This window comes from Sinocyclocheilus grahami, unplaced genomic scaffold, assembly GCF_001515645.1.
Source record: "Sinocyclocheilus grahami isolate Dianchi unplaced genomic scaffold, SAMN03320097.WGS_v1.1 scaffold294.1, whole genome shotgun sequence".
NCBI lineage: Eukaryota > Metazoa > Chordata > Actinopteri > Cypriniformes > Cyprinidae > Sinocyclocheilus > Sinocyclocheilus grahami.
In genome coordinates this window covers 155,541-166,643 of record NW_015505473.1, presented here as the reverse complement: position 1 = coordinate 166,643, position 11,103 = coordinate 155,541, and the positions used below count along the sequence as shown (strand labels likewise).

Genomic DNA, 11,103 nt, shown 5'->3' with positions numbered 1-11,103 from the left:
ACAAGAATCCAGTCAAGTCTCTTCAGCGGTCTACAGCAAACCCATAGACCGTCTAAAAAGAGCAAACCTTGATTTTGTTGATGCCAAAGATGTGAAATGGGCATTATTTATATTGTGGAAAACATAGTCAAAAAACTAGATTTTTTTATTTTTGATACCTTTTACTGTGAAATGTACTTATCATTTTAACTTTAAAATTGATTGGTTTAAACAAACAGGTTACATTTTTAAAACATACAATTATTTATTTATTTATTTATTGACACTTTTATTTTGAAAGCTAACTCTTCACGGTTTTAGGCGCCTTGACGTTTTCACGTGGTTAAGGCTAGAAGGAATACAGCAAAAACTACTGGGCATGCGCACATCAATATAGCGTAATTTTTCTCACACTGTACAACAATAATGACTATTTTTGCATTATTGTAAGGGGTAGGTTTAGGGTTGGGGTAGGTGTAGACCTTAAGAAAACACAATCTACTAGGTAGAAAATTCAGTTTAGTGTTAGCTTCCGGTTTTTCCTACATGTTGCTGTAGCCTATTTGTGGGCTCACCAGCGTCGGTTTATTAACAGACGCTGAAACAAAATAATAGATAGCATTTCCACAGCTCGTTTATAGTTTCTGGTCGAACAAAGATCATCGCTGGAATGTCGTTAAACAGATATGCTAAGCTTTGTTTGTATTCTTGACAACAACTGCAGCTTGGGCCTTTGTTAGGCTTGGTTTCTAGGGACACCGTTGCTATAGACAGCGAGCGTACTACAAAACGCTGACCAAGGTCAGGCGATTTCCTCCAATCACGATCACGCACTTGCAACGAAACCTTTTGAATCAGCCAATCAAATGAAAGACCGATTACCCACCGGAAGAAAGGGGGTTCGAGACTGGGATGACAAGAAAGCTGAAGTAGTTCGCGACTATTTTAATATAAATTTTACCCGTATCAACGTTTGAATGTTTGTATTTTCGCATGGTAAGATGGTTTGCAAATAAATAAGTTTCGCTTTATGTTTTAATGACTTTGTATTGTAGACATCTTCAAACTACACTTCTACTGATTTATGGACAATTCTCCTGCTCTATTTGCAGCTTCTTCTTTATCTAACTCATGATTTCTGTTTCGCTGTCTTTGTGTTTATGTGCCGTTAAAGCTAGTTTCTGCTTCCTTGTGAGGTTAATTGCCTATTAGCTTGCAGCTCAGTGTCCTATTTGGCTTTCATTCACTTCTGAATCCATTTGTGATGTAATGGTGGTATATGGTTATGAACATACAGGTTCTTGCATATAGAGAATTTGCTGTCACCTTTACATTAAGCCAGATGTCAGTCATGATTGTAAGAGGGTCTGTTGTGGTGGTCTGGGTTTACCTCTCTGATAGTCTTGAGCACTGTCCTCTGAAACATGACCTGAAGATGTATGAGCAGTAAAATGATCCTTCATGCATGTGTTCCCTGATCTATAAACAAAGACTGGTACTTTACTTGAGTAGTTAGTGTGTAGTTATGACTGGTTTAATTTTAAATACAAAAAAATTAAAAGAAGTGATATAAAAAAAAATGTGTGTGTACATATATATATCTTTTAATTTATATATTATGCTTTTTATTTTTAATTTGTTAGATCATCAGACATCCCATTTTTAAGAGCACAAATATTACATGCCACCTACTAATTAATATCAGTGATTTAGATCATGTATATTAATTATTATGACAATGCATTACATGATATACAGGATTGTATGTTTCTTAGTTAAGTTCTAGCAGTCGTACAATCTGGATGTTTCTAAAAAATGTATTTACGTAGGCCTATTTATTGATATTGATCTTTTCTGCAGAGAAAATCAACGAGAACGAGCTCTTCTTCCCCACCTCTGCACGTGCATGTGAACGAGACTACGCCTGTGCACGTGCATGTGAAGAAGAGCACAAAATGCAGCCCTACCAAGACAGCCCAGGTATAACATAAGCTTGTAGTCTCTGCATACACGACCATCCTCAAAATACTCTTAAATATATAATTACAATGATTATTACACAAGAATAAAGAAATGTCTATAGAGGTGTGGAGCTTCAGTTCTTGTAATGCTGCTGAGAAATACTCTAGAGTTCCTTAAAACCCATCACTCAGCATGTATGTCTTTTATGTTCCAGGTTAAAACAAAAAGTAGCTTGCATCCTACTGCTAAGGTGAAGACGAGGGTCCCATGGATCCCACCTGGCAAGGTCTCAACACGAGAGACCTCATATAATTGGGAGGTCAGTTAAATATTACAGATACATTCCCATTTGTGCTTGTGCACAATTTGTGCAAAATATTGCACACTATGCAGAAAAGAAAACCATTTTCGTTGTTTTAGATGTTTTGATATTTATGTATATTTTAGGGGCCATCTCATCGTCTTGAGATAACACCTCCACAGGAACCAGAATGTTCCCAGTCTCCTCTCCGAATAGAAGATCTCTCCACGGATGAAGAAGAGGCACTGCATGGACGCATTAATCAGTACGAGAGGAAAATCGACAGCCTTATGACAGAGGTCAGCTCTCTGAAAAACGAGGTGAGAAATGGAGAACATTTTTCAAAGGCAATTTTATTGTCATTCTTTTCTTTCAGCGAGATTATATCCCAGAAAATATTCATCCACTAATTAGAAACAAACTGTTTCTATTTAAACACATATATACACTATAGTTTCGGGTCTGTAAGATTTTTTTTTTTGTGATTATGATTTTGAGAGAAGTCTCTAATAACAGTCAAGGCTGCATTTATTTGTAAAAAAATACAGTAAAAACAGTAATACTGTGAAATGTTATTACATAACTGTTTTCTATTTTATTATAGTATAAAATGTCATTTATTCCTGTCATGTCGAAGCTGAATTTTCAGCAGCCATTACTCCAGTCTTCAGTGTCACATGATCCTTCAGAAATCATTCTAATATGAATCTAAGATTTATTATTATCATCAATGTTAGTACTGCTTAATATTTTTGTGGAAACTATTACGGTCATGTTTAATCAATTTAATGCATCCTTACTGAATAATTTTGTTTGTTTCTTAAATAAAGAAATGATACAAATTAAATATAAATGTTTATTTTTTTATTAAAAATTAAATAAATTAGAATAATATAATTATTTTGCACACAGACACATACACACATATGTATATAGTGAATAGAATAGTGTGGTATAATACAGTTAATGTGGTACACATGTGAAATGAATAAAAGTGTGTGATGTTTGTGTTTGCAGGTAGAGCTTCGTAAGAAGGAGCAGCTGCTTGAGCGTCAGTCGGAGAGATTGAGCGCAACACAGCGCGTCATCGCTGAGCAGGAGGAGGAGCTTGCAGAGGTCGCCCGGGAGCTGGAGGCCACAGAGCAGGAGAACTCCCGCCTACGGGAGTCCATGGAAAAAATGCTGGAGGGGAATGATTTTAGGAGGTATGATGAAATTGTTGACATTTTAACAGTTTGCTATTACCTATAACAAATTTAAAATTCAGTTTGAACCATTTCTTCTTGTCTAGATTAGAGAGGGACAGTTTGCAGCCAGACAAAGATGTTCTACTCAGGACACTGCTGGAAGCAGAGATGGACAGCAGTGCAGCCGCCAAACAGGTGTCGGCCCTGCGTGAAACGGTCAGCCATATGTCCAGGAGCCCGAGTGTGAGCAAAATACACCTTTCAAAACATTTCTGATTGTTTTTTGTGAAAATTTGAAACTAGAATATCTTGAAAAAGAGCCAGAAACAGAAATGAATCTAAACAAATTTCATACCTTTGTCCAGGAGATACACATTTCAGATACATTTTAAGCCATTTCTTCTTGTCTAGATTAGAGAGGGACAGTTTGCAGCCAGACAAAGATGTTCTACTCAGGAAACTGCTGGAAGCAGAGATGGACAGCAGTGCAGCCGCCAAGCAGGTGTCGGCCCTGCGTGAAACGGTCAGCCATATGTCCAGGAGCCCGAGTGTGAGCAAAATACACCTTTCAAAACATTTCTGATTGTTTTTTGTGAAAATTTGAAACTAGAATATCTTGAAAAAGAGCCAGAAACAGAAATGAATCGAAACAAATTTCATACCTTTGTCCAGGAGAAAAAGTTGTCAGGATCAGATTCAACGCTCTTGACCCGACAGAAAGAGCTCTTGCTGCAGAAGCTGGAGACTTTTGAGAGCACTAACAGAGCCCTCAGACATCTTCTGAGAGAACAGCATAGTCGAGAGGTACTGCTCTGCACAAATTCAAAACAACAATTATTAAACAACTACATTTTGTTGTACTTAAAACAGTTATTAACTTTTCTATACTGCTTTGTGTTATAACAGATTGAATCACTAAGACTCTTAGAGCAGAAAGACGTGCTTCTGAAAAAACTTTCTGATGTGGAAGCAGAAAATTTGGTTTGTGTTATGGTTGCGAAAAGCATGTTGCACTGTAAACAGGTGTTTTTGATTTTTTTATAAGAATGAACTCCTTTCTGTATTCCAGCATATTATTGTAAAGCTTCAGGACAAAGACAGAGAGATTAACCAGCTCACTTCCTTGTTAGAAAGTGAAAAGGTAAACTGTATTTTTAACCATGTTTTATAGACACGACACTGACAATTATTTGTGACAATTATTTGATTCCCATTTTAACAGGACAGTGCAAAGACCACCACTGAACTGTCCAAAGTCTTGGAGTCCACTCGAGCACATCTGCAGGGTCAACTACGCAATAAAGAGGCAGAAAATAACCGTCTCAATGTTCAGATCAGGGTAATGCATACAGCATTGGCTAACAACATAATGGTTTTCAAGCAGCATGTGCCACTCATTTTATAGTGTTTATTCTACAAGACATGTCTAGTTGATAGCTAAATAACTTGATGTAATCAAGTATATATGGTATATAAAATGTATGAAAGTGTGTTGATTTGGTTCAGAATCTGGAGCGATCCATCAGCCAGCAGCAGGGGGAGGTAGAACACCTGCAGAATCAGTTGCGTGACCTCAGACAGCAGGCGGAGGCTGATAAAGAGGCCCTGAAAAAAGCCACACGGGCACAGAAACAGCGGACACAGCGCAGTGAAGACACTGTGGGACAGCTCAGTGCCCAGCTCTTGGAGATAGTGAGTTGAATGAGCTTAATGTGTACTGCTTACACAGGTTTTTAAAATAACAGTTTGCTACAATGAATGTTGTTGAAAAAAAGCACAGTAATTTGCATCTCATATCAATTCTGGTTAATTCATGACTCTGGAAATGGAAGGCTTACTATGTACAGTAATGTTCAGAAGTTTGGGGACAGTAAGTTTTATTCAGCAAGAATGCATTAAAGGGGTCATATGATGTTGCTAAAAAGAACATTATTTTGTGTATTTGGTGTAATGAAATTAAGTTTTTTTTAAGGTTAAAAAAACACATTATTTTCCACATACTGTACATTATTGTTTCTCCTCTATGCCCCCGCCTTTCTGAAATTCAGAAACAAAGCTCATCGGTCTAAAAAGCGAGGTGTGCTCTGATTGGTCAGCTATCCAGTCCGTTGTGATTGGCCAAATATCTCAAGCATGTGACGGAAATGTTACGCCCCTTATTACGACCATATTGGCCGGAGCGACGAGACAAAAACATTAAAACCCATTATAAACGAGGCATTTGTTGCATCCAGTGGGGACATAATTACTGATTATAATGACTTGTACTGTCTTTTTACGTGTTGCGTTGCATAGTGCCGCGCAAACATAAAACCATGTCTGCATTTGTGATCGGAGAAATGACAAACAACAAGCGCTACTCTACACTGCCCAAAACTCGCGTTTGAATCATCAGTGGCAAATTCTTTAAATATAAAAAAACTTACTTACAGTCTGTGAGTCAGAACAGCCGGCATTGTAGTCTACTCCTCCAGGATCAGGAAACAGTCCTCCATAAAATGTGCTGCACACATCTGAATATTTGGGTTGAACTGTTCTGGAACAGTGTTGTAAATACAACTTAACCACTGATTTCTAGTCGTGTCCTCTTTTGGAAGACCAAACAAAGTAGTTTCGCTTTCACAACGAAACACAGCGTCACACACGGCGGGCTTTAGTGAGCGGAGGCCAGCTTGAGTGAGCGGCGGTGAGTGGCCTAGAGTGAGCGGCCGGTGGCCTAGAGTAAGCGGAGGCCGGCTTGAGTGAGCGGCGGCCAGTGGGCTTGAGAATGGCGGGGCCGGCGGGCTTGCGGCAACCACATGTGATGACCCCGGGCTGGACTCCGCTTTGTCCACGGGGAAAGCCGATCCGGTGATCCACAGCGCGAAGTTGGTGTATTTCCTCAGCGACCAGCACGGATCAGCTCCAGGCATGACGAAGCAGATATCGTCCTCTTTTGGAATGCCAAAAAAAGTAGTTTTGCTTTCACAACGAAACACACAGCGCCTTCACATGGCGGTGGCAGCGGCAACAACAATACTACAGCGAGAATAAAAGTTACGCCTTCTTTCTTTGCGTGAACATTTAGATGGCATTATGCAAATCTTCCCACATCGTGACGTAGACATGTGGGGGCGTGTTAGAACGAGCCGTTTTAGGTAGGCGTGGCTGACTCTTAACTTTTATAAAGAATATCTCTTTGGATTTGAGACTTTAGTCTTTGCAACTTTACAGACCTTCTTTATGCACCAAGAGCTTGTAACACTCCAAAGAGAAAGGAAAATTTTAAATCACATCATATGGCCCCTTTTTTTTTTATATATAAATTCTGTTCTTTTGAACTTTCTATTAATCAACAAACCCTGAAAATATCATGGATTACACAAAAATATGAAGCAGCACTGCTGTTTTTAACATTGATAATATGACATTTTTCTTGAGCAAATCAGCATATTAGATCATGTGACTGAAGACTGGAGTAATGATGCTGAAAATTCAGCTTTGCCATTTTACATTTTACAATATAATAAAATAGAAAACACTTATTTTAAATGTTATTCATATTTTACAATAATATGATTTTTTTACTGCATTTACTATCAAATAAATGCAGCCTTTGTGAGCAAAAAAATTTACAGACCACAAAATTTTGAATGCTAGTGTAGATTTTGTGTCATTTTTCTATGCCAGTATATGATATAAAAAGATAAAATTATCATTACAGGAAGCACAGTTGGCAGATGCTGTGTCAGCCGCAGAGAATTGGAGCAGTCGCCACGCAAAAGAGATGAAGGAAAAAGGACAGCTAGAGATAGAGCTCACATTGTTGAACAGGTCAGCAGTGAATTGTGTCCTTTGTATTATAATGTAAATCATAATTCTGAATAAATGCAAACCTAGAGAGCCTCCCAGAAAGCCATGCAAACCATTCTTGTGTGTTCTTTTAGCCGTATTACAGACCTTACGGAACAGTTGCACGGGCAGGAAGAGAAAGCCCGAACAGAGAGGGACGGCCTTTTAGAGCGCCTTCATGAGCTCAATACAGAGAGCACTACTATACGCCTGGAGAACCAGAGCCTTAAGGTGTGTCCCTTTGCAGTTGTACTGTCCAAATCACCAATTTGTTGCTCTTTCACAATTGAGAACCAGTCTCATTTTATCCATAATCCCTCGTTATGCCTTTATAATTAATATGATAAATGAATTCAAATGAAAGCTGAATTGTTGTGCTTGTGCAGGCCACTTTGTCTGCCGTGGAAGAGAAGTTGACGTTGTCCCAGTCTGAGGTCCAGCAAGTCAAAGTTTCAGTGAAACAGTATGAGAGCTTAGTGGACAGCTATAAAGCCCAGGTCATTGATCACAATTATGAATTCCATATAATACTTTTCTGGACCAAAATTTGGAATTATGTTTTTTAAAGAAGTCTCTTATGCTCACCAAGTTTGCATTTATTTTGATTAAAAATACAGTAATATTGTGAACGTTTTGGGGACTTTTTTGTTTCTCATCAACGTAGGTTCAGAAGACCCGTGCCGAAGCAGATGAGTACTCTGCACGTCTGCAGGTGGCTGAAAGTGAAGCCCAGGCTGTAAGAGACGAGCTAGACCAGGAGATCCAGAAGGTCAGGAAGCAGCTTCAAGGTCGTTTGGTGGAGCTGGAGCCACTTCCTGAAGCTCTGAGACATGCCGAACTCCAGTTGCAGGAAGCTCATGAGAAAGAGCGCTTGCAAGAGAGAAGAAACACAGAGCTTGGCACCTCCCTCGCAGAGCTACGCATCAAGGTGTGTTTATTAAGTATAAGTCCTTGAAATTGGTTCACATTTAATTTTAAAAACGCAGCCAGTTGTTTAATGAAGAAAAACTGGTTGCACAAATGCCTTAGCAGAAAAAGCTGCAAAGCTCTTCATAGTGTTAACAACACTACTGTGTCTGCCAACATTTACCATATCAATGGCTATTCAATATTCAGCAACTTGGCAGGGCTGTTGTGTCTTATTTCATATGCAAATAGTTTAGCCGTTCTTAACAAAGGTTGTAAAATTTACATACAGAATCATTAAAGATACATTAGCAAGAAGAGGGTCAGTGTTAATGAACAGTGTGGAAAATCTAAATGATGAAGATTCTGTTGCAAGAAACTTTGACTATGAGATAAGATTAAGAAAGAGAAATAAGATTTTAAGAAAGGGTATAATATGGCCAATTGGAGTTAATTTGGGATTTTTATTGTATTTCCCAATTAAAACACCAGCAAACACAAACTGTAAAAGGCTGTTTTATGTTTTTATTGATAGAATTGTATTTTTTTTGGTGGTTTGTGTTTAGGCGGAGCAACAGGGAAGTCTGGCAGAAATGTTGAGACACAAGAACATGTTGCTGCAAGAAGAAAACAAGCAGCTTCAGCACAAAGTAGAGGGCCTTGAACGGTCTGTCACTTTGTCCTTTTATAACTCACAAATTTCTGTTATTCATTTTAATGTGCTTCATGTTTTATAGGGATAGTTCAACCAAAAATATAAATTTTCTCAACATTTTCTCATGTCGTTCCAAAACTGTATGAATTTCTTTCTTCCGTAGAACAAGATGTATTTCTTGTTCATGGGCTCAAATGTTGTTTGGTTCCTAACATTCTTTAAACAGGATTTCTGCGGGTCTAAATCAGAGCAGAATTCATAAAGTCATGGCATTAAAAATCGCATGCATTGCTTAAAATAATCATACATGTTTGGAATGACATGAGGTTCAGTAAATTATAGTGTTTTTATTTTTGGGTTTCATTTTATCTTCTGTTGTCAACAGGAAGCTAGAGGAGGGTAACTCCCAAAATCGAGACCTCATCCAGGTAATTTCAAAACGTGAAGAAACAATTCATAGCAACCAGGTGCGTCTGGAAGAAAAGTCTCGAGAGTGCAGTATTCTGACTCGACAGCTGGAGGAGGCCCTGGACGATGCTCGTCGACAGGTCTGTACCACTACATCCTTAAAAACGCATGGATTTAATAATTTGCATTGCTCTGTTTTTTATTGAAGATACCCTGTTGATTAACAGGTTACCCAGACCAGAGAGCGAGCAGCCTCTAAAGAGCGTGTTACACAGTCCAAAATTGTTGACCTAGAAACTCAACTAAGTAGAACAACAACTGAGCTCAACCAGCTACGACGAGCCAAAGAGGAGGTCAGTGAAATTTCTCCATATGTGAATTTCTGTTAGATATTTTTGTAAAAAAAATTGTCAAAACACCCATAACTTTCTTACAGGCTGAGCGGAGGTATCAGAGCCGTTTACAAGACGTCAAGGACAGATTGGAGCAGTCCGACAGCACAAACCGCAGCCTCCAGAACTATGTCCAGTTCCTCAAATCTTCTTACGTCAATGTGTTTGGAGATCCTGCTCTCACTGGATCCTCGTTCCGCACGCCTTCACCAATCTGAAAACTCTTTCAGGTGTCTTTTTAGACTTCCTTTACATGGACTGGCATGTATTCGTCTAATTGTCACTGCTGATGACCTCTTGACTTTGCTGGGCATTGTACTTTACTCTTGAAGGATTATTTATTTAACATGGTCATTGTACGTGCTACTGGTGAGTACCAAGAAAGATCTCTTTTTAGTATTACATATCCATCCTAGAATGAGAATTCTGGTCTCATAGACAAATTCTTGTCATTTGGCCCTGTCTCAAGGTGGCCGTTATGCAAAAAAGAGAGTTCAAGATATTATTATCTTCTTGCAAAACTTTTCTTCTTTAATTTACATATCTAAAATGAAGGTTGTACAATAATTTGGATATTGTCTTTTTTGAGCTTTTGCTTGTATCTGGTTTTAAAACACACACTTTGCTTTGTAGTTGCAGTATATGATTGTCAGTTTAAATAATATCAGTTTATACAGTATGATGATGGTTGTATAAAGTACAGTAAGAGTTTGTAATTCATAATTAATCACTTATATCCATAAAATACCATTTAAAACATCACAGTCACCTGTTTAAATTTGTATTAGCTTAGTACTTGAGTTGGTTTAAGAGACAAAATGACAACAAACTCAGGATTTATCATTTTATTTTTCAGCCAAAGTTGTTTTTAATTATAGCAGGGTCATTATGTGAATATATCTATATCATAACAATGCAGAAAGCATCTTTTTATTCAATGTTACATTGTTGTTGTCAGTAGGCTGAGAGCATAGAATTTCAGTAATAAAATGTCTATTGGTGCTATACATTTACATTACTGTAACCATTCATCTTTTTTTTTTTTTTTAAGTTATACTTGCACTTTTTTGTCTTTTATTTATCTCATGACCTGTCTTGTGAAATATCCAAACAGTAATTTTTCACTGTTGCTTATATAAAATGCAATAGTACATGTATTTTTTAATTGGTAAGAATATTTTGCATACATATGAGTGTATAATATGTACTTAAAGGCACAATATGTAAGATTTTTTTATTAAAATATCCAAAAACCACTAGAACAGTGTTATATATTTTGCTGACTTGTGTACTTACATTATCCCAAATGTTTCGAAGAATGTTTAAATCCAGAGAAATAAGCAATTTTAACTAGTGACACGGACCGTGTCTATAGTGTCATTGTGTCGCCTGCCAATGACGTCATACACCCTCGATTTCCTCGTTTTGTTTTGTAGAAAACATGGAAACACCAAAGATGCTTTAATATGTTGTGCGTTTTAA

The 11,103-nt window shown here is 37.8% G+C and overlaps 1 protein-coding gene across 1 annotated transcript; it reads left to right on the top strand.

Annotated features, from left to right (window-relative positions):
- The first annotated feature begins 522 nt into the window (after nt 1-522).
- Nucleotides 523-10,244, top strand: odf2a (outer dense fiber of sperm tails 2a). Its single transcript, XM_016292877.1, has 19 exons — nt 523-975; nt 1,840-1,959; nt 2,156-2,260; nt 2,389-2,562; nt 3,260-3,447; nt 3,841-3,979; nt 4,102-4,233; nt 4,336-4,410; nt 4,499-4,570; nt 4,652-4,768; nt 4,936-5,121; nt 7,133-7,242; nt 7,356-7,491; nt 7,647-7,757; nt 7,925-8,188; nt 8,733-8,833; nt 9,207-9,369; nt 9,457-9,582; nt 9,666-10,244. The coding sequence occupies exons 1-19, from the start codon at nt 973-975 to the stop codon at nt 9,837-9,839; spliced, it is 2,496 nt and encodes an 831-aa protein (XP_016148363.1). The 5' UTR covers nt 523-972; the 3' UTR covers nt 9,840-10,244.
- The last annotated feature ends 859 nt before the right edge of the window (nt 10,245-11,103 follow it).